The sequence below is a fragment of the Aspergillus flavus genome, chromosome 3, assembly GCF_009017415.1.
Source record: "Aspergillus flavus chromosome 3, complete sequence".
Classification (NCBI taxonomy): domain Eukaryota; kingdom Fungi; phylum Ascomycota; class Eurotiomycetes; order Eurotiales; family Aspergillaceae; genus Aspergillus; species Aspergillus flavus.
In genome coordinates, this window is record NC_092407.1 from 5,047,541 (window position 1) to 5,067,372 (window position 19,832).

Consider the following 19,832-nt stretch of genomic DNA (forward strand, 5'->3'; position numbering starts at 1 on the left):
AATCTCTATTTGTCGCCAGTAGGGATAAATTGGAAAGGCTGCCATAGCACATATTCTCCAACCTTCTTTCTAACTCTTCCGAAAGGCTTTCGGTCGGTTGATGGCCTCAGCACATCGCTGGCCGAAGTTTCGCGACTTCCCAGCTCTCTGTTGGTTCTTTCGCGGATTTTGCAAATTTGTAAAAGCAAGGACGCTACAACTGTGCGAACCAGGTTAAATAGGCACACCCGACACGGACCTCTATCCTCATTCCACTCGATTGAACCCATTAGACCTAGCCCCATCAAGATGACACTACCGAACAAAGCCGCCCTCGTGGGCCTTGCACACACGCTTTCAGAGCAGGTAAAGCGTTATCTGGTCACGGCAGATGAGACGAAGAGTCCCGAAGACCATAAACTCTGTATTGAAGGAGAGAGAACTCCCTCCTCCACCGAACACGCACAGGCCTGGGAGATCGTGCGTACCTGCGACCGCATCGGCTCCTTAGTTCATGGCCCGGTTCCCTGGCTCCTAAGCAACGCGTTGTCCCATCTCGATAGCGCCTGTCTAGCTGCTGCCACCCAGCTCAACCTACAGGATATCATTGTGGACGGACCTAGTCCCACATCACTCGACACAATCGTCACCGCAACCGGAGTATCAGAGGATTTACTACGTATGACATTCCATATCTATATGCCATCCCCTGAAAGGCAGTGCATTAATTAATATATAGGACGGATTCTTCGAGGATGTGCCCAGCGCTTCATTTTCGAGGAGGTTGCCCCTGATCAATACGCCCACACGGATGCCTCAAAGATGTTGCGAGTAACGGGCATTCATGCCTTGGTTGGATTCTCGTGAGTCTCCTTCTTTAACAATAAACTATCAGATGTCCTCACCAGGGAGACCGAGTTAGATGTGACGAAGTGATGCGGTCGGCTGCCTACTTTTCCAACTTCTTGCAGCAGACGAAAGGCAAACCTCCGAGTTGGAATGTGCCTTCACCTTTCTCATTGGCATTTGATCGTAGGTATTCCACTCTATCTAGATAGGAACGCAGCTGAAATGCGAGAAACAGCTACCAAAGGGCTATTTGACTATTACAGCACTGTGGACGAGGTTCGCGGCCGCCGCTTTGATCTAGGTATGGGTGGCACCGAAGCCACGAAGCCACTGGTAGAGGAGATGTTTGATTTCAGCAGTCTACCTGAGGGGAGCACCGTCGTCGATGTCGGCGGCGGTCGTGGTCATCTCAGCCGACGGGTTTCGCAAAAGCATCCCCACCTCAGGTTCATCGTACAGGACCTGCCTGCCGTCATTCACGGAGTTGAGGACACTGATAAAGTCACCATGATGGAGCATGACATTCGGCGCCGCAACCCAGTGCGTGGCGCCGATGTCTATCTTCTCCGATCTATTCTACATGACTATCCCGATGCGTGAGTGACAGAGCGTCCGAATCCCTTTAACTTGCTTTGATGGCTAATTGTTCCAACAGTGCATGCGTTGAAATCCTCTCTAACATCGTCACCGCCATGGACCCAAGCAAGTCGCGCATCCTTCTGGACGAAATGATTATGCCCGATCTTTTGGCCCAGGATTCGCAGCGCTTCATGAATCAGATCGACATGACGGTTGTTCTGACATTGAACGGGAAGGAGAGGTCTACCAAGGAGTGGAATTCGCTTATTACGATGGTAGATAATAGACTGGAGACTGAGAAGATATGGTGGCGCAAAGGCGAGGAAGGGTCTCACTGGGGCGTTCAACAACTGCGTTTGCGCAAGTAGGGGAATGCAATGGAGTTATCCTTTGGGTCTGTCAGAAAAACGACTGAGCTAGGATTGGCGAACACCTTTGCCCTAATTCGTGGGGTTTGATTTCAAGAGAATTAGACAGCCCTCTACGTAGAGTTCACCAAATCAATACTTTCCCACTTGGCTATACTATTCAGAATTATACCATACAGAGCCCTTTGTGCCAATAAAAATAACCTTTTTGCATAAACATAGTGTTCTGCAAATCAACCACCTACATTTATTAAGCCTCAACAGAGACACTTATGACTTTACGATCATCTACCCAGCCAAAGACTAGATGGGCCTTCCAAGGGTCATCTGAAAATCTGTCTTCAGAACGGTTTTGAAAATGAGAAGTTAATGGTGGGTAGATGTATGGCTGACTCACTAAAAGGAAGCCTACTGTTACCTATGTTGCAAGAGTCCATTTCATAAATCTTGAAATATATATATTAATTGGATATATGTTTCGTATCTACGCCTCATTTCGATAGAACTTGGTATGTAGCTATAGTTCCATCTACTAGTGATATCATTAAACTCGATATATATAATGTGCATGAGTATATATACTGAAACAGTACATTGCGGACAATGCCATTTTACGCTTTAGTAGTTGAAAAATGAGGGAAGAAAATATAGCTATAAAGTTGGCATAATTTAAATCAAGCTACAGCATTTCACATCTGAAGCGTAGTCTTTCCTAGATGTTAACAGGCGTTCTTGATACACATCCAGAGGCAGAAATGAATACGTCTCAGTAACAGCGCGAGATCCTGGAATACCCAAGCTTTGTCCATCAACGGAGCACATATTTTATTTATTATAAACCTCCCAAATGCAACTTCTACAATGCTCAGCATTACATCCACTATCTCCATACTAGTAAATATCATAGAGTTTCATGATAGACCAACTATAAACACGAAGCTTCATTATTCATAGACTAAGAAAAAAAGGTCAAGCTTATTCCCCAATCCCAGGCTAGGGTGAGTCACTACTTGGTATTCTCGCCCAGTCGCGGCGATCATCACGATGGTTCCCGCTACCTTCGCTGAGCGACACATACTTCTCCCGAGAGCATCTAGCTCTGAATGGTCTCCCATGGGTTCGGTATACAGGCGGGAGTAGGACAACAAGCGTCATAAAAAGGTTAACTACCAACAAATACCCCTGGCTCAGGGACCGGTGCTTCCAGCCTTGACCCCTCGTGCATTCTTAATTTAACTGTACAATTTGTGCCGCCTGTCGAAAGTGTTAGGGTTACAAAGATGACGGGCCTTGACATGGAAACCATCTTCGCGAAAATTAAAGACGAGTATGCTAGAACAGACGATGTGGGCAAACGGCAAATTCAGGGTCATATCCGAGAGCTTCAGGTCGGCTTTTACTCGGATTGGGATGTGGTCATGCGATTGAGCAGTGGAGTAGGTTTCCTACGTTTGAAGCCCTAGCTATGGTTGAGAATGAAAATGTTAATCATCCTGTAGCCCCTACAAGTCGCTCTCGCGAAGGTCGCCATTGATCTGGGTATCTTCCGCAGTCTCAAAGAGAGCGACACGCCGATAACTCTAGCGGAATTTGTCAAGAAGACCGGCGCTTCTCCCAGACTCCTTGGTTGGATCCTTATCTACCTGGTAACGAAGTTGTATTCTAACCGAGAATAGGTCGCATTCTTCGGACCCAGGCCGCTTTTGGCCTGATCAAGGAGACAGGTCCCCAAGAGTATACCTCGAGTGCGTTTACAGATGTCTTTGCCAACTCGGATGCCGCAGGTGCGGTGGTGCAACTGTATGGTTTTATCCCAGTTGGCTGTTGGAGTATTATACTAATTCTGTGGCCTTTGTTTAGATTCGACATCTCGGGACCTTGCACCCAGATATTGCCTGACTTCCTGGCCGAGAGAAATTATCAAGATATCACCTCTAACAAGGACTGCGTCTTCCAAAAGGCTTTCGGCAGTGACCTAACCATGTTTGAGTGGATGCCACAGCATCCCAAGCACATGGAATCACTCGGTCATTTAATGGCTCTGGAGCGTCCCGTTTCCTGGGTTGATCATTTTCCTATTCTCGAGGAGCTGGGCAAATTCCCCGCTCCTGACAAGGTATTGATGGTTGATATCGGTGGAGGTTTTGGGCAGCAATCGAAAGCCCTACGCGCGAAGTTTCCCAACCTTCCTGGTCGCCTTATAGTTCAAGATATTCCTCAAACTCTGGCCAACGCGCAACCAGCCGCCGGGATCGAGTTCATGGAGCACAACTTCTTCGAGCCACAGCCTATTCAGAATGCCAAGTTCTACTATTTGCGTCATGTCTTCCATGACTGGCCAGATGAACAATGCGTTCTCATCTTGAAACAGATCATCCCAGCGATGGGACCGGAGTCCCAGATTTTGATTGACGAGATGGTGATTCCCAGTACTGGGGTGCCGTGGCAAGCGGCGTTTACAGATCTGCTCATGATGAACTCGCTCGGCGGAGTGGAGCGCACACGCGCCGAATGGGACGATTTGATGGAGCAGGCGGGTCTGGAAATTATCCAGTCCAAGGTATATGACAGTAAAGAGCAGGCCATCTTGGTTGCTGTAGCCAAGAGAACCTAACGGTTTCCCTAGACTAGCCCAAAGGGTAAATAAATTTCATAGAGCTCTCATTTTGCATGGTTTAACGCTAGTATTGTAAAAGTTGGACGGGTAGGCGTCGTAAGCTCACTATAAAGCTAGCTTGCCTCCCTCCTCGGTGTATATCTCTCACTACTACCCGGTCATATAGCAATATGGTCACATACGCTCTTCTCGGGGCCACTGGGGCCACTGGCTCCAGTATTCTACGTCACCTTCTTCATGAGTCACCCGACTCTCTTCGCATTCAAATCCTCGTTCGGTCAAAGGTCAAGCTACTACAAGCGTTCCCAAATCTCCAGACGACAAGAAACCCACAAGTCCACGTTATACAAGGGACGTCTACAGACCCTGATGCTTTGAGTGAGTGCCTCAGGAATGCTAGTATTGTGTTCATGTGCGTGGCGCAAAATGGGAGCCCAATTGGCACTACATTGTGCCAGGATAGTGCCCGCGCCATCATATCCGTGCTCCAGCAACAACAGCAATCGCAGGGGGCAAGTTACCAGCCATGCACAATCGTTCAACTTCGCTCAGCCTCTTTGAACCCTGCACTGGCGGCCCAAGTACCGGCCTTCGTTCATCGAATAGTCAGCTTCTGCCTCTTCGCCAACTATGCGGATATCAAAAAAGCGTGCCAATACTACAGTCAAGCACAGAAGCAAGGGATATTGGAATATATTCTCGTGGACCCTCCTACGCTTCATGATGCGAATGGAACACAACCAACGGGCTACAGACTAATATCTACGGAGTCTCAAGCTACTGCCCTCAGCTACGCTGATTTGGGAGCCGCAATGTGTGAGATTGCCCATCGCCAAAGCGAGTTCCACGGGCGCGCGGTGGGTGTAACTGCGACTGGTCGTGTCCGTCAAGCCTGGGGAGTCCTACTGCGTCATCTATTGGAGGGTGGATCGGCTCGTTTGAGGGAGAAAATAGCGCAGGAAACAGTAGTTGACGGCGTTGTGTTTGCTTTCCTAGTGGTATTAGCGTATCTGATGTGACCATGTTAGGTCAAACCAGCTGAATATCATTTTTGCTGCCACCAAAGCATCAAGTTACGTTGTATTGAACTCGTGCTCCTTCGCTCGCCGAGAGCTTGCCAGCACATTATAAATCCCACTGTATTTGCATCCTGTCCGTAGGCAAAGATGAACGCCAAAAGAGAAACTAGAATGTTTATACCATGATGATTCCTGCACTTCAAGCTACCGCCGTGGTCATGGGCTCATTCATGTCCGGTATGTCTCCTCCCCATAGTTCGGTTATGCCCAAGGTTTGACCCGTCCAGGAGCCATGATGAGCGTCTATGGGCTCGCAATGCCTGCATTCTTGCAAACCGTTACGCAGTCAGGTCAACTCGTCGGCTACCAAAGGCGCCTCTATCTCATCGGAACTACCAAAGGCCGAGTGTTAGGCCTCACTACAACACTTCTCTACGCTTCCGTGTCTGTTCACCAATACTTGGCTCGTAAACCCTGGCTTGTATCTGCCGCCGCTGGCCTTACTACCATCAGCCTGGTTCCTTTTACAGAGATAGTGATGGCTTCAATTAACAATGCGCTGGCTTGCCTAGAGACTGAAACCAACAAGGGGGTGGTCATTTCCAGGGAGGAGACCGAGCAGCTGGTGCGAAAATGGGACCGATTCAATGCAGTGCGAGCACTCTTTCCGTTGGCTGGGGCATTTTTGGGCTCGCTGGGAATTCTACAGCTAGTCTACTTATAATGTACTATGTGAGAGTGTCGTCGTTGGATTTATTCACCTCACCACTAGGCAGCTACTTGTTGTTCTCCTTGTCATAAAGATAACGGTTCATGACCGAACGCACAAACGTGGGATATTTCCTGACAGTTGATATGATTACCAGATAGCATAACCAGATAGATGAAGACTGCTGTATCTAATATAGTACTATGTCCGAGTGCCTGCCTTTCGCTGTCCGAGGAATGACTTCAATACTGTACTTTAACCCTTCACGCCTCGAACTAGCACTGAGCTGGCCCCAAACCACAACAGCCATGTATTTTCTCTCGCTACCAGCCCTAGCTATTATCGTACCGGTGGGCTACGTGCTCCTCCATCTGGGTTACAATCTGTTCTTCCATCCACTCCGTGGATATCCTGGTCCACTGCTATGGCGAGCCAGCTCTCTACCCTGGAAGATCGCATTACTCCGCGGTACGATGCACCATGACCTAATGCGTTATCATCAGAAGTACGGAGATACTGTCCGGATTAAACCCGATGAGATTAGCTACGCAAACGCTCAAGCCTGGCGCGACATCCACGCTCATGTGCCAGGACGACCGGAGTTCCTCAAGGACCCCGTACGCCTCCCATTAGCGCCCAACGGAGTCATGAGTATCCTCGTCTCCGATACGAAGAACCACGCACGGTTCCGGAGTCTGTTCGGCCATGCCTTCAGCGACAAGGGTCTTCGCACCCAGGAGTCCACCATTGTGCAATACGCCGACTTGCTGGTTGAGGTCCTGCGTGAGGTGGCCGACACGGGCCGTTCTGCGGAGATGGTGTACTACTTCAATATGGCCATCTTTGACTCCATCGGAGCTCTGTCCTTCGGCGAATCCTTCGACAGTCTGAAGAGTCGGCAGCTGCACCCATGGGTAGACGCTATTCACAAGAATCTCAAGAGCGTGGCCATCTCACACGTTCTGCGCAGTATGGGCATCGAGTTCCTCACCCCCTATGTGCTGCCCAAGGAGCTCCGGGGTAAACGCCAGGAAAACTACAGCTACGCCGTGGAGAAGCTCAACAAGCGGATGAAAATGGAAGGTGACCAGGGCGACTTTTGGGACAAGGTTCTAGTGAAGAGTGCCGACGATAATCAGCGTGGGGATGGAATGAGCGCTGGCGAGATGCTCAATAACGCTGCCGTCATGGTCGTCGCAGGGTCTGAGACCACAGCCTCGGCACTCAGCGGCGCGATGTATCTGCTGTGTCTGTCTGGCAAGATCGAGAAATCCACTGCGGAGATTAGGAAGAATTTTGCATCCCCGGAGGACATTGACTTGATCTCCGTCTCGCATCTGCCGTACCTTACTGCCGTCATCGACGAGACGCTGCGCATGTATCCAGCCGTGCCTGGTCAACCTCCACGCGTGGTCCCTGCTGGCGGAGCAACAGTTTGTGGCCGATTCGTACCCGAAGAGGTATTTAACCCCCGATGAAGGCCGATCTTGTGAAATGCTAACGATCTCTCTTAGACTAGGGTGGGTGTCAGTCATCTCGGTACCTACTTTGCCGACTACAACTTTACTCACGCCGACAAGTTCATCCCCGAGCGACATCTGCAGAAGACGGAGGAGCCGTTCAAGTACGACAACTATGGCGCCTACCAGCCCTGGTCTGTTGGGCTGCGGAACTGTATTGGGCGCAATCTGGCCTACGCGGAAGTTCGTCTGACGCTGGCCAAGCTCCTGTGGCATTTTGATTTCACTCTTGATGTGGACAAGACTGGCAACTTCCTCGATCAGAAGATCTGGTCTATCTGGGCCAAACGAGAGCTTTACATGTTTATTAAGACGAGGGGTACCTCTTCCAGCACTCCACAGTAAAGCTGGGGGTATTTTCCATGACACGAGTCCTCCATGCGATGAGATCAATGATGAAGCAAGCGGGATGTAAATGAACAAAATAGCATACACAATTCCTTAATCGCATATATGCATCATGTAGAATGTAGTAGAGAGACATCTCTCTACCCAGCTGGTGACGCGGCGTGTTGAAGTTAGAGAATTTCCTCGATATTCGGTATCCTGGAATCGGCCACTGCCAGCGATGAATCCCCGATGCTTCTCGCTCTTCGTTCTACTCGCAACCCGGCTAATAATATGTAATATCAATTTATTATCTTAGACCTCCTCGTGTAACAGTGCTTCCTTCTGCCAGTGGCTCCATAAATTAAGTGAGAATCGTATCAAGATGGGAGGCGACGGATGGCCTTCAGACGGCCATATTCTCCTACTGATAGTTCTAACTGTTCGTGATTGCCTCTCATTCATGGCGATAGAACTGACAAAGGCAGGTACTGACGCCGCCCTCTCTAGCTCTCTACCGACTCTGGATCCATCCTTTACGATCATATCCAGGCCCTCGCTGGTGGGCAATCTGGCGTGGCCCCTACATCCTCAGTAACATCCGAGGCAACCTTGTCCGCGATCTCCAGCGATTGCACCAACAATTCGGCTCTGTCGTCCGAATCGCACCCAATGAGCTGTCTTTCATAGTCCCTGAGGCGGCCAGTCCTATCTACACGAGCAATCCGGAGTTTCCCAAGGACCCGATGCATCTTCCACCCTTCCACAATGGAACCCCAGGCATCCTGGCCGCCGACCATGCACACCACCGCCGCTATCGACGACTGTTGGCCTTTTCATTCTCCGACAAAGGTTTGCGGCAGCAGCGCAGTCTAATCGAACGCAGTGTTAACCTGCTCATCACGCGGCTCCATGAGAACTGTGGCCAGGGGCCTCTGGACCTCACGCTGTGGTTCAACTGGGCCACCTTCGACATTATCGGCGACCTCGCTTTTGGAGACTCGTTCGGCTGCCTTGACAACGTCCAGACTCATCCATGGATTTCATCCATTCAGGGTAATGTCAAGTTGATTCCCATTCTGAACGCCTTTCGTCGCTACCGACTGGATGGTCTTCTGCAGCTTCTGGGATCCCGCAAGCTGCTAGAACAGCGACGCCGGAACGCACAGTTCACGACCGACCAGGTCGACCGTCGCCTTAAAAACTCCAGCACCCCCCGCGGGGATATCTGGGATGCTGTACTGGCCCAGAAACCCGACGGGGAACCGCCCATGTCGCGGGAGGAAATGATCAGTAATGCCAGTGCCATCGTGCTAGCTGGTAGCGAGACTTCGGCCACCTTGTTAAGTGGGTGTACTTGGCTGTTACTAAAGAACCCGGGCCATCTGCACCAGCTTACCTCTCGCATACGATCGCAGTTCACCCACGCATCGGAGATTGACTCCCAGAGTGTATCGCGTGTCGAGGGACTGCAGGCAATTCTGGAGGAATCGCTGCGTCTGTATCCACCGGTACCCATGCAGAGTAACCGCATCGTGCCGCAGTCGGGAGCTTATATTGCAGGCGGATGGGTGCCCGGGGGGGTAAGTCTTGTTGCGTTCCTTTCCAAACCCTACTTATATTTACTTGCCTGTACAACAGACATCCGTCGGTCTACAACAGTTTGTCGCCTGTAGGTCGTCCAGTAACTTCCATCGTCCCGAAGAGTTCCTGCCTGAGCGTTGGCAAGGCCAAGGCGAATTTGCCCACGATCGCCGCGAGGTATCGCAACCGTTCAGCATCGGACCGCGGAATTGCATTGGACGACAGCTAGCCTACGTGGAAATGCGGTTGATCCTAGTCAAGCTTCTCTGGCATTTCAACCTACGATTAGATACTACGCAGATGAAGGATACAGACTGGCTGGCAGAGCAGGGCATTTGGATTCTGTGGGATAAGAAACCGTTGTGGGTTACGCTGGAACCTCGCAATGAGTAGTAGATCAAACTATATTATCTTTAGGCATACAGTCATAGAGTCTCATAATTTACGTACAGACTCGGTCAATGTAAATTATCCCTGTCTGTGCCGACAATCTCGCTCGCATTGCGAAAATCAGCGATTTCGGACAGCGAAGCGACGATCATCCTGTAGAACCCTAGATACACTGAACGTTGCACTTCGATTACTCTATCACCACCCAAATCAAGAGCAGCGACCTGATATTCAATCCAACAGTCCCGACAGAGCAGTACCGATCAACGCCACGATGGGCGCATAACTCCAATGTCCCCATTCCCCGTGTCCCCACGACCAGCAAATCGCACCGTCGGCAAACGCAACCGCACTAAACGCCAACAACGTCCATCCGAGTGACTTCGGGGTGCCGAATATCGAGGCCACGTAGACCGACAGCCCCATGTAAATGTCCCGGACTCCGTAGACGTACATCAGACTGTTCACGAGCTGTCTGTCCGCGGTTACGGTTGGTGGCGTCCATTCGAAGAAGGTAAGGGCGTGGTCGGGCCGTATGAGGGCGTTGATGCCGAAACCGAGGATGATGGTGCCGAAGGCGTTGCCCGCCAGACGCAGGGCTGTGTTTTCGGAGAGGGGCATCTTGGGAGGTATCGCGATCGAGTCTAATTTTAGGGACGGGCAAGGGAGATTTCGCGGTTAAGCAAACAAAAGGGTGACAATAGCTTTGGTTGAGAACAGGAGATAGACAGCAATGATATGATAACACAGCAATCTTCCTCCACAGCACCGAATTATGCTTTTCGCTCTCCGAACAAGAGATCCTTTTCTTCGATAACGTAATCCACAAGCCACAGACCAGGATCTTCTGTGGCTGGCGTTGCATGTCCCGTCTTGGCTGGGGAGTGAACAGTTGTATAGGACTAACGTGAATTTTTACATGGTCTCTTGTTAAGGCACGACATTCTTACAAATCTGTAAGTTCCGCCTAAGGCTTGGATTGCTAATACAGCGGGGGTGGTAGCTTAAATTGAGACAGGCATGCTACAGTATGGTTCAATAGAAGCTATAACCAGTTTCAGAATCGTTCCTTGACACGACATGGAAACCCGTCGGCAGGGTGAGCCCCCCCAGCGCCTCTCTCCGCCTGGTAGGCACGATGCCCATTGACTTCTTTGGCAGTAGGGGCCGGGTGAATGCTGTCCCACTCATCGTATGCTGGCGTAATATCGAACTGACGGATAGTCATGGCCAGGGCAATCCTAAGCTCCAACATCGCCAATGTCTGGCCAATACAGCTCCGTGGCCCAAATTCAAACGCTCTCCAGGCCCCTTTAACCGGATATAAGGGATCCTCGGGCCCCACTAGCCATCGCTCAGGAATGAAGCTTTCCACTTGGTTCCAGTGGTCACTGTTATGGTGGAGAGCCACCGTGAGCGTCCAGACGTTGCACCCCATCGTGGGATATCGTTGACCGTCTGCCCCAATGATTTCAGCGTCAGGCCGGCCCTCCCGCATTGATGCTGATGGAGGGAAGAGCCGCAACGTTTCTTTTATCACGGCCGTTGTGTAGGGAAGCTTATTTAGTAATTGAACATCTTCCTTGATACGGCCCTGAGCTTCTGCTGGATCCGCACCCAGCACGTCTTCATGTTCAGCACGTATCTTCGCCAGGACCTCGGGGTGCTGAGCGAGTAGGTAGTAGGTGTATATCAGAGTGCTACTTGTGGTGTTGCGGCCGGCGAAAAGAAAAACGCGCAGCTGAGGAGCCACCAGTCGCTTGAATTCCGCAAGGGACCGAGTGCTGTTGCTACTGGCTTGCTCCTGGAGATATTCTCGTAGAGCTAGCGAAATCACAGATTTGGAGGGATGATCCGGTGGAGTGCGGTAGGCACGATCCACTTCACCACCGATAATTCGGTCCATAACCTTATTATTATACCATAGTACCAACGGCCTAATGGTGAAATAACGCTTGAGGGGGTTAAACGTTGTACCAAACGAGGTCCAATTGATCTGCCGCTGCAGGGCTGTGGCAAGTGGGTGATCCTTGATTTGGTGGTGCAGTTGAGTGTCTCTGCTCGTCTCGTTAATTAGTGCAATATGTTCAATAGGAGCCCACATACAGCACTACGGAGCAAATAGAATCCACCGTTAATCGGGTGGTGAGCGACTCGAGAGGAAACACCTCGCCTTGCTGCGCCTTTTTGCGCAATTGGGCGCAGAAGGTGGCCACTTCATCGGTGATATTTGGCGCCAGGCCAATAATGTAGGCTGGATTAAAGCCTGGATTGAACAGCGCCCGCCACTTCTTCCAAGTCTCGCCATGCATGGTCATCATGCTGGGTCCACCTGTCACCGTCTCCAGGGGCTGACGCAGGATGGCCGGTTTGGTTAAATTCAACTTTTGTATTTGGGTGGCTGCTGAGGGAGTTGAAACAATCATCCAGGTCCCGCTAAAGGGCCACATATTAATATAGAAAATGCCGGACTGGAATTGCTTGGAGATCTTCAGCATGATACTATGAAGTGTCGCGTCTGATGGCATCCCTTGGATGGTTTTCTTAAGGGTCCCAAAGTGTCCGGCCAGAAGCTTGAACTCTGGCATAGGCTATACATCGTCAGCTTCAGGATCTTTCCTGGTTCTTCCGTGAATCAGGTTGGGGAGAATACAAGGTTTGCTCTTTGCAGCTTCCATACTTCCTGGCGAGCCTGGTAGAACGCCGTCAGGAAACGGATGAAAGAAACTACGCCCAGGGCTATGAGGAGCGAAAGGTACATGATACGATTTCCCTCCAAGGGTAGTTTTAGTGAGGGTCATGAAGATGGGATAACTAGAATAATAATATCGATTGAGGTCATGTCCCTAGTTCGTCAAATTCGGGGACCGAGGGCTTTTTTATCCCCCGACTGCATGCCTGCCAACATAACTATATTCCACGCCTTTACCCTATCCAGCATTAACTAACTAATCTAACCCACATTCCTGACTTGTCTATCGTTACTTCGCTAAGTTTGTATTCGATATGTCGACCGACGGCTTCACCATTGCTGTTTTTGTGACTCGCAAGCCAGACCTTTCCCCCGACGCCTTCCAGGATTACTGGGAGAACCACCATATACCATTACTTCGACGCCTTGGCGGATCTCGATTTCCACGCAGTCATATCCGACACTATTTGAAACGTGATAGTCAAGTTCCCGACTTTCCCGCTGCTGTGCTCGTGGGGGAACCCTCCGATTTTACCTATGACGGATTTGCTATTATCAACTTTGAGAGCGAAGCCGCATTTCAAGAATTTGCCCCTGTTATGTCAACTCCCGAGGTGTCGGAGGACGAGGATAGATTCACAGATCGATCCAAAATGAGAGCGGTGGTGCTTGGTGGCGTGAGAAAAACAACACAATGAACTGCGAATTGTCCACCTCACAAAGGCCGCGTTGGATATATGAAGTTACTGTACTTAGCCTAATGTGAAAGGTTCTCAGACATCTATTCAATGCGTTTCGCGCCGGTACCTTGGAGCAGTAGAGCTTATATTAAGTTGTAGTTCAACTAGCAAATCATATCTTATACGTCGTCTACTCTTTAGAATATGAAAGAATACACTTAGCCCGCGAGTATATACCGGTAGAGGTTCATCGAAAAGCGCCGCCATCCACCCCAATGATCTTTCCACTTACCCATTCGGCTGCATCAGATGCCAGGAAGCTCACTACCCGGGCGACGTCCACAGGGAGGCCCACCCGGTTCAAAGGCGAGAGCCAAGCGGCGCACTACATAGGATTTCGTTAAGTAGGAATCCAACAAGACGCAGTTTATGGGGGGGAAGGCTGACCTCGTCTACCTGCTCATCGGTGAAAGTCTCACCATTGGGGATATACTCCCGCGACACAGCCAAAAACATATCAGTCTTAATGGCTCCAGGAGCCACGGCATTCACGGTGATCTTCTTGTCTCCGCAGTCGATTGCCATGCAGCGAACAAAGGTGTCAATAGCCCCCTTGGACCCGGAGTATACAGCATGCTTGGGGACCCCCTTCACGCAAGCAGTGTTAGAGCTGGTCAGGATAATTCGACCTCCTTCCCGCATATGGCGATAGGCCTCCCGCGCCACGAAGAACTGGCCACGGGTGTTGACCCGGAAGACCCGGTCAAATTCCTAATACTTTTTTTAGCTTATGCCTTTAATGCGTTATCTGTGGTTCATACTTCTGGGGTCACGTCTTTCAGGTGACCGAACGATACAATTCCAGCGTTCGATGACACGATGTCCAGGTAGCCAAAATGGCGCACCGTCTCCGCCATTAACTTCGCAGTTGCCTCAGGATCCCCGACATCGGCCTGGATTGCGATAGCGTCGGTACCATTGGCCTTGATCTGTTCAACCACTTTCTCCGCGGCCTCACGGGAATGGGCGTAGTTCACCACGACTTTGGCTCCGCGCTCACCAAGCGCGACGGCGATGGCAGCACCGATGCCGCGGCCGGCGCCGGTGACTAAGGCCACTTTGCCATCTAAACGGTGGTTGTCGGACATGTTGAAGAAATCGTCTGGGGTAGAGACTTTAGGGAGGCAAAATGATGTGTAGTTCTGTTAAAACGGTGATCCATGGGACCGGTCATGCACTACATATATACGCAGCAATGGATGGTTGGCCACCAAACAAATCTTTCCTCGGAGACCGAAATATCTGAATACCTGTAGCTCATCGGGCGACGAGCCCAAAACTTCTGTGTAGTAATACGTCTTGTTTATGTTAGGCTGAAAGCATAGGAAGCTGAGAATAGGAGCAGGCTCTAAACCAATCACACCAAAAACACAATAATAAACGAAAACCGCCGCTTGCGTCAGGTCATGTACATAGGGGGTTGCTCTACCTCTACCTCGATCAAAAGCCAATCTCTCACTGGTCACTTAGGGAACCTTGCGTCGATTCTAACCTTGTGGGCAGTCTGTATATGTCTCCTGCATGTCTTAGAAAATACGTTTAACGGGGGCTTAATCCGACATATTCTCGCTTGCATCGTTGAGTAATGAATGCAACAATATTTCCCTTGTTCGTGTGATCAGTCTCGACTTTTCCATCTAGTAGGCGTGTCTCTGTTCTACAATCGATGTAATTACGTCGCGTAGTAGGTGTATTTGACCAAGCAAAGATTCTCAGGCCTATAATGGGACAAGTGGCTCATTCTTTGCTGAAGGACTAAAAGGACAAGGACATGGGAAAAAAGAACTGAATTCGTCTCATCAAAGAGGCATCCTCGCCCGAAAAGGTGATCAACCATACAGCAAAACAGCCCAGATCCATATTGCAACGCTCTCCAACAAAAATATTCCGCGACCACTAGGCTCATTTTGAGGCAGAACCAAAGTACTTCGCACCTTGGAAGGGTTCGATCGGCTGATAGAGCACGTCTAGTCAATAGCTATCACCCTGTGAGGGACACAAAGACACTACTCACCTGTTGCTTGGGCACTGTTTCTAGCCGAGTGTTGCAGGACAGCTGCCATATATCCTTGCTCGTCATGTTAGTACGGTAGCTTTGTGTCGGCGTTTCAAATAAGAAATTCATGGGGAATCCGACGTCAAATGGTTCGGCATCATCGATTTCACGGATTTCCTCCTCGCTCAGTACCAAGCCGAGAGCCTCAATGTTCTCCTTGAGGTGCTCCACCTTGCGACCCCCAATGACTGGGAATACATAGGGGGCCTTGTGCATGACGTAGGCTTGAGCAATACTAGTAGCCTTGGTGTTCTTCTGTTGCGCCATCTGATCGAGCTTCTCTCCAAGTCGTCGGTGCTTCTCATCCTGAGGACCCATCTTGCGACCCTCACGAGAAAAGTCCTCGGCGCTACGGAACTGACCGCGGCCCAGTACACCCCATGGCGCGAGACCCATGCCCTCAGACTCACACATGGGCAGGATATCCCGCTCAAAGTCGCGGAACGCGCACGACCAGTGTCCTTGGTAGACGCTGAACGGGGTAAGTCCGTTAGCTCGAGCAACTGTAGCAATCATTAACTTCAACAATCAACTACATCTGGAAAGACAAATGCACGTACACGCATTGCACTTGACCACAAGCCAGGCTGGGGTATCGCTGACCCCCAGATACAGAACCTTGCCATTGGCCACCAGGTGGTTGAGACTTCGCATCACTTCCTCCACACTCGTGGTAAAGTCCCACATGTGCACGTACAAGAGGTCGATATAATCAGTCTGCAGCTTCTGCAAACTGGCCTTGACTGAGAGACGCAGACTCTTGGTATGGTTACCCTGATAGTTCGACTTGATCTTTTGCGGGCCGAACATCGTGTATCCCATCGTGTACTTGGTGGATAATACGATCTCATCACGATTCTGCCGTTGTGCCATCCATTCACCCACCCATCTTTCGCTATCGCCTCCCTGATAGAAGTTGGCCACGTCGATAAAGTTCCCGCCGCTCTCGTAGAAAGTGTCTAGCATGTTGAAGCTGGTTGCCTGGTCACACTCACCCATTACCCCTTTCCAGCCATTGCCGAAGCTCATCGTTCCCAGGCATAAGGGCGACACACGAACACCGGCGCTAGATGATAGGATCCGATGATATCCTAGCAGGGTGGGAGGCTCTGGGGCAGTAGGGAGAACCATGATTGCTGTTCCTGTGGTGTTTGTTGACTATAGACGGCAGAAGGAGTTTGTAGGAAGTTAAAAAGTTGCAACCAGCTAGAATATTTATTCACAGTTTATAATAGATAAAGTCAAAGTCGCTAGAATGCCTTACAAGCTGATCGCTTTCCGAAAGCCCGGTGGGCCAATTAGTTCGATAGCTCACCCATTGGCAAGATACGCATGCTGGATGTCACCGCTATTCTTGTAGTCGTAATATCAGATCAATTGTGATCTCTTCCTCTCGCATAAGAGTATAAGCATGTAATCTACTATGACATCCACCGTACTGCCTTAGCTACTCCCCCGAAGAAAGTCCTCTGATGCTCTCCTAGAGATTTAAAAGGAAACATGAACGAGCAATGGGGATATCCCGGATAGGCATCGTACATGACCGGCACCTTAGCAGTGTCTAACGCCCCCTTCATCAACCTGGCATCATCTCGTAGCGTGTCCAGCCCCAGCTCAGCAATATAAACCTTTGGTAGAGCAAGCAACCTCGGGTGCAGAAGACAAGAGGTGTAGACGTCGTCCACCGGCGCCTTGTAACAATCAAAAAACACCTGCATGGCAGCCCGCGAGTTGACCGTCAACTCCGCATTCTCCTCATACGCCGTGTACTGCTCCTTCAAATGTTCTGGAACTGCATCCGGGTGCACGGTGATGGGCGCCAACGCCACCACGCCGCTGACTTTATCCGCCATGTCTTGGTCGATCAGTCGCAAGGCCGTGCCAAAGGCCAGATTCCCGCCGGCGGACGTGCCCATCAGGATGAGCGGTTGGTTCTCATAGCGCGATAGTGCCCAGAGGGCAGCGCTAACGCCGTCGTTCAACGCGCCAGGATAGCGAGTCTCAGGAGCCTTGCGGTATTCCACGCTGACCAGGCGCATCTGGCATTGACGACTGATCACGCGGCAGAAACCATCTTCTTCATTGACTCCTCCCATCACCCAGCCTCCCCCGTGAAAGTAGAGGCCCACTGGTTCCTGACCCGTCGCGTTAGGGGGAGTGTAGCAACGCAGCCACAGTCCATCCAACTGGACATCCTCGGTCGTCACGCTCTCATCGGGCGGAGGGAACCCGTAGCGCGTAGCTAATGTACCAGCCAGCTGGCCCCAACCGGCCAGAATGCTGTCTAAATCCTTTCCTGGGAGACACGGGGTTTGCCCCAAATCCTCGACGAACTACAATCACCGTCAGTCCCATCGGTCCATGTCCTCTGCTGTCAACGGAAGCGTTACCTGGTGCCACGGAGCGGCAAAAGGGGTTTCCATCGCAGTATGCCAGTGTCTCTACAGCGATATTATCATGGTGATTGTGAAGCCGCCCTACAACGGTACACGTATATAACCAACATCTAAGTCGGACAGCGAATTTTCGCTTCCCGAGTTCTATAACTCATCTGTTCCGCCGCAATGTCAGTATAGAATTTCCCCAAAAGCACATCTCTCGTAGTTGAATACCATATTCTCAGCAGGTAGTACTATACAAGATGCCTGTTTATCATATCGGTACGTACGCATAAGTTTCAGGGTAGTAGATCTCCACTAACTATCCATTATCGCCGCCCCAGCCCTGTTTAAGCTCAACGCCGATGCCGATCCTATTAAGGTAGAGAAATGGAAGCAACAAGCCCATTCGATGGTTGGCCAAGTCCCCGGTGAGTTTCAATCGCCAGACCTGCCATGAGAGCGAATTCACTCATAAGGGCGGTGCTCAGGACTCCTCGACTTACGGGCCGATTCACCGACGGAGTTCACGGCTCCCTTGGCCAAGGGGTTCGACATGGCGGTCGTTGTACTGCTAGACTATCTGGAGAGTTTAGCGACCTTCTTTACACATCCAAGTCACCATCAGTGAGTTTTGGATTTACCAAGTACATGGCAAGGAGACCTGACGTGGATAGGGTGAATATTCTCTATCAAGAAGTGTGCGATCATGAAAGTACGATTGCATATGATATTGAGTTTTAGCGAATAAACTACTGTATCGGGTAGACATAGTTGTCTAGACGTAACGGCAGCTTCAGGATAGGATATAAATGGTAGACTATGCTCAAGCATCAAAACCCGCTTCCCGTCGGCGCTGCATAATTGGCCGTAGTCGATCGCCTCCCCAACCATACTCGAGGTCATCCTTAAGGTCAAAGATTCCCTCGGGCTGGATAGCGAGTGCCCGACCTACCAAGACTCATTAGGTTTTAAGGCAATAGGCATACCGTATTGGGGGCGTACCGTGGAGCTGGGGATTAGCAGCGCAAGTGGTGGCCGCCTCCACGCAGGCGTCGACGCTCGCAAACGTCAACCGCTGCGCCATGTCGATTCCTCGAGCAGCCATAGCCTTCTTCATAGGCGCAATCAGTGGGGTGTCGATGAACCAAGGAGCAAGAAGGTTACAGCGTACTCCCAGCTCCCGCGTGCGAGCCCGAGTGCTGCGAAATAACCCCCGGACGCCAAACTTGCTGGCGGGATAGGTTGAGGCCTTGGGGCTGTCCATGTACGACCCGATGGAGCCCATGAGGATCAGTGACTTGTCAGGGGACGGATTGGCGGCCTTGTTTGTCGGGGAAAGGCGCAGGTAATACAGGCCCAGCCACGAGGTGTAGTAGACGCCGATCAAGTTTACCTGGATGTTGCGAATATCCGGGGGGGATGGATTCACGTCCAGACGAGGATCACCAGCGGCCAAGACGTGGTCAACCTGGTTTCCGCCTGCAAAGGAGACACCTGCAAAGGCCGCCACAATGTCAAGGGCCTTCGAAGGGGTGAATTGAATTGCTTCTTTGAAGGCTTTGATTTGGCTCTCCCACGAGGTCACATCGCAGCAGACGTAGTGGACGTGTCCGCCTGCTAGGTCGGCGAGGATGTTCTGCCCCGTCTCTAGAGGTTGAATGTCAGCAATAGTAACATACATACCGGCTGCTGCCCATGCTCGCGCCGTGGCCAACCCGATGCCTGATGCACCACCAGTGATGAGGGCACTTTTCCCCCGTAGAGTCCCCAGGTCAACGGTTGTATCCAGAACTTCCATTACGTGGTTGAAGTCGCTGTTGCCTTCGATGCCGTATTCTCTTTCTCTCTCTCTCCGCCCTTATATATATATATATATATATCTGAACTGGCGTGATAGAGTCTCCCGGCTACCGGGTCTCGGAGTGCGAAAGGTTTGACTTGTCACTAGGGGGTGGACGAGGCAACGACGCAATAGTTTTCAGTATGGGATTCTACTGCTAGCAGAGCAAGATCGAATATATG

General features: G+C 50.8%; 14 protein-coding genes across 14 annotated transcripts; 8 read left to right on the top strand and 6 right to left on the bottom strand.

Annotated features, from left to right (window-relative positions):
• Positions 1-157: 157 nt before the first annotated feature.
• aflP (aflP/ omtA/ omt-1/ O-methyltransferase A) lies at positions 158-2,042 on the top strand. The gene is made up of 5 exons (XM_041291526.2): positions 158-658; positions 719-842; positions 902-1,011; positions 1,064-1,424; positions 1,484-2,042. Exons 1-5 carry the CDS (start codon positions 289-291, stop codon positions 1,773-1,775), a joined length of 1,257 nt encoding a protein of 418 aa, XP_041145461.1. The 5' UTR covers positions 158-288; the 3' UTR covers positions 1,776-2,042.
• A 1,013-nt stretch (positions 2,043-3,055) lies between these two features.
• Positions 3,056-4,389, top strand: aflO (aflO/ omtB/ dmtA/ O-methyltransferase B; the record flags this gene model as incomplete). The annotated part of the gene is made up of 4 exons (XM_041291527.1): positions 3,056-3,211; positions 3,275-3,401; positions 3,452-3,575; positions 3,636-4,389. 4 exons carry the CDS (start codon positions 3,056-3,058, stop codon positions 4,387-4,389), a joined length of 1,161 nt encoding a protein of 386 aa, XP_041145462.1.
• A 173-nt stretch (positions 4,390-4,562) lies between these two features.
• On the top strand, positions 4,563-5,411 carry aflI (averufin oxidase; the record flags this gene model as incomplete). The annotated part of the gene is made up of 1 exon (XM_041285626.1): positions 4,563-5,411. The coding sequence occupies one exon, from the start codon at positions 4,563-4,565 to the stop codon at positions 5,409-5,411; it is 849 nt and encodes a 282-aa protein (XP_041145463.1).
• Positions 5,412-5,593: 182 nt separating this feature from the next.
• aflLa lies at positions 5,594-6,135 on the top strand (the record flags this gene model as incomplete). Its single annotated transcript, XM_041291528.1, has 2 exons — positions 5,594-5,648; positions 5,699-6,135. The coding sequence occupies 2 exons, from the start codon at positions 5,594-5,596 to the stop codon at positions 6,133-6,135; spliced, it is 492 nt and encodes a 163-aa protein (XP_041145464.1).
• Positions 6,136-6,323: 188 nt separating this feature from the next.
• Positions 6,324-7,985, top strand: aflL (aflL/ verB/ desaturase/ P450 monooxygenase; the record flags this gene model as incomplete). The annotated part of the gene is made up of 2 exons (XM_071511677.1): positions 6,324-7,580; positions 7,635-7,985. The coding sequence occupies 2 exons, from the start codon at positions 6,324-6,326 to the stop codon at positions 7,983-7,985; spliced, it is 1,608 nt and encodes a 535-aa protein (XP_071365347.1).
• Positions 7,986-8,289: 304 nt separating this feature from the next.
• Positions 8,290-9,944, top strand: aflG (aflG/ avnA/ ord-1/ cytochrome P450 monooxygenase; the record flags this gene model as incomplete). Its single annotated transcript, XM_071510585.1, has 3 exons — positions 8,290-8,409; positions 8,456-9,550; positions 9,609-9,944. The coding sequence occupies exons 1-3, from the start codon at positions 8,353-8,355 to the stop codon at positions 9,942-9,944; spliced, it is 1,488 nt and encodes a 495-aa protein (XP_071365348.1). The 5' UTR covers positions 8,290-8,352.
• A 228-nt stretch (positions 9,945-10,172) lies between these two features.
• Positions 10,173-10,562, bottom strand: aflNa (uncharacterized protein; the record flags this gene model as incomplete). The annotated part of the gene is made up of 1 exon (XM_041285639.1): positions 10,173-10,562. One exon carries the CDS (start codon positions 10,560-10,562, stop codon positions 10,173-10,175), a length of 390 nt encoding a protein of 129 aa, XP_041145466.1.
• Positions 10,563-10,998: 436 nt separating this feature from the next.
• aflN (aflN/ verA/ monooxygenase) lies at positions 10,999-12,702 on the bottom strand (the record flags this gene model as incomplete). The annotated part of the gene is made up of 3 exons (XM_071511678.1): positions 10,999-11,998; positions 12,048-12,532; positions 12,595-12,702. The coding sequence occupies 3 exons, from the start codon at positions 12,700-12,702 to the stop codon at positions 10,999-11,001; spliced, it is 1,593 nt and encodes a 530-aa protein (XP_071365349.1).
• A 245-nt stretch (positions 12,703-12,947) lies between these two features.
• On the top strand, positions 12,948-13,331 carry aflMa (EthD domain-containing protein; the record flags this gene model as incomplete). Its single annotated transcript, XM_041285627.2, has 1 exon — positions 12,948-13,331. One exon carries the CDS (start codon positions 12,948-12,950, stop codon positions 13,329-13,331), a length of 384 nt encoding a protein of 127 aa, XP_041145468.2.
• Positions 13,332-13,425: 94 nt separating this feature from the next.
• aflM (dehydrogenase with different specificitie) lies at positions 13,426-14,561 on the bottom strand. The gene is made up of 3 exons (XM_041291516.2): positions 14,135-14,561; positions 13,761-14,084; positions 13,426-13,698 (listed from the first exon to the last, which is right to left on the bottom strand). Exons 1-3 carry the CDS (start codon positions 14,459-14,461, stop codon positions 13,561-13,563), a joined length of 789 nt encoding a protein of 262 aa, XP_041145469.2. The 5' UTR covers positions 14,462-14,561; the 3' UTR covers positions 13,426-13,560.
• aflE (NADP-dependent oxidoreductase domain-containing protein) lies at positions 14,562-16,615 on the bottom strand. Its single transcript, XM_071510586.1, has 3 exons — positions 15,990-16,615; positions 15,388-15,932; positions 14,562-15,326 (listed from the first exon to the last, which is right to left on the bottom strand). Exons 1-3 carry the CDS (start codon positions 16,558-16,560, stop codon positions 15,276-15,278), a joined length of 1,167 nt encoding a protein of 388 aa, XP_071365350.1. The 5' UTR covers positions 16,561-16,615; the 3' UTR covers positions 14,562-15,275.
• On the bottom strand, positions 16,616-17,982 carry aflJ (aflJ/ estA/ esterase). Its single transcript, XM_071510587.1, has 2 exons — positions 17,820-17,982; positions 16,616-17,762 (listed from the first exon to the last, which is right to left on the bottom strand). Exons 1-2 carry the CDS (start codon positions 17,850-17,852, stop codon positions 16,851-16,853), a joined length of 945 nt encoding a protein of 314 aa, XP_071365351.1. The 5' UTR covers positions 17,853-17,982; the 3' UTR covers positions 16,616-16,850.
• On the top strand, positions 17,799-18,661 carry F9C07_1481706 (stress responsive A/B barrel domain protein). Its single transcript, XM_071508134.1, has 4 exons — positions 17,799-18,089; positions 18,152-18,238; positions 18,299-18,434; positions 18,485-18,661. The coding sequence occupies exons 1-4, from the start codon at positions 18,071-18,073 to the stop codon at positions 18,549-18,551; spliced, it is 309 nt and encodes a 102-aa protein (XP_071365352.1). The 5' UTR covers positions 17,799-18,070; the 3' UTR covers positions 18,552-18,661.
• aflH (aflH/ adhA/ short chain alcohol dehydrogenase) lies at positions 18,067-19,680 on the bottom strand. The gene is made up of 2 exons (XM_041291517.2): positions 18,813-19,680; positions 18,067-18,758 (listed from the first exon to the last, which is right to left on the bottom strand). The coding sequence occupies exons 1-2, from the start codon at positions 19,606-19,608 to the stop codon at positions 18,634-18,636; spliced, it is 921 nt and encodes a 306-aa protein (XP_041145470.1). The 5' UTR covers positions 19,609-19,680; the 3' UTR covers positions 18,067-18,633.
• Between the last annotated feature and the right edge of the window lie 152 nt (positions 19,681-19,832).

Excerpts from the sequence above, each read along its gene's own strand:
- aflP (XM_041291526.2), top strand. The coding sequence starts at position 289 with ATGACACTACCGAACAAAGCCGCCCTCGTGGGCCTTGCACACACGCTT. Across the intron at positions 659-718 it reads AGTATCAGAGGATTTACTAC|GACGGATTCTTCGAGGATGT; the intron begins GTATGACATTCC and ends ATTAATATATAG. Across the intron at positions 1,012-1,063 it reads TTTCTCATTGGCATTTGATC|CTACCAAAGGGCTATTTGAC; the intron begins GTAGGTATTCCA and ends TGCGAGAAACAG.
- aflM (XM_041291516.2), bottom strand. The coding sequence starts at position 14,461 with ATGTCCGACAACCACCGTTTAGATGGCAAAGTGGCCTTAGTCACCGGC. Across the intron at positions 14,085-14,134 it reads TGAAAGACGTGACCCCAGAA|GAATTTGACCGGGTCTTCCG; the intron begins GTATGAACCACA and ends AAAAAGTATTAG. Across the intron at positions 13,699-13,760 it reads CCGATGAGCAGGTAGACGAG|TGCGCCGCTTGGCTCTCGCC; the intron begins GTCAGCCTTCCC and ends AATCCTATGTAG.
- aflE (XM_071510586.1), bottom strand. The coding sequence starts at position 16,560 with ATGGTTCTCCCTACTGCCCCAGAGCCTCCCACCCTGCTAGGATATCAT. Across the intron at positions 15,933-15,989 it reads TGTGGTCAAGTGCAATGCGT|TTGCTCGAGCTAACGGACTT; the intron begins GTACGTGCATTT and ends TGATTGCTACAG. Across the intron at positions 15,327-15,387 it reads AAACAGTGCCCAAGCAACAG|CCGATCGAACCCTTCCAAGG; the intron begins GTGAGTAGTGTC and ends GTGCTCTATCAG.
- aflJ (XM_071510587.1), bottom strand. The coding sequence starts at position 17,852 with ATGGAAACCCCTTTTGCCGCTCCGTGGCACCAG. Across the intron at positions 17,763-17,819 it reads TTGCCGCTCCGTGGCACCAG|TTCGTCGAGGATTTGGGGCA; the intron begins GTAACGCTTCCG and ends CGGTGATTGTAG.
- F9C07_1481706 (XM_071508134.1), top strand. Across the intron at positions 18,239-18,298 it reads GATGGTTGGCCAAGTCCCCG|GACTCCTCGACTTACGGGCC; the intron begins GTGAGTTTCAAT and ends GGCGGTGCTCAG. Across the intron at positions 18,435-18,484 it reads ACACATCCAAGTCACCATCA|GGTGAATATTCTCTATCAAG; the intron begins GTGAGTTTTGGA and ends TGACGTGGATAG.
- aflH (XM_041291517.2), bottom strand. The coding sequence starts at position 19,608 with ATGGAAGTTCTGGATACAACCGTTGACCTGGGGACTCTACGGGGGAAA. Across the intron at positions 18,759-18,812 it reads TGCTAATCCCCAGCTCCACG|GTCGGGCACTCGCTATCCAG; the intron begins GTACGCCCCCAA and ends GAGTCTTGGTAG.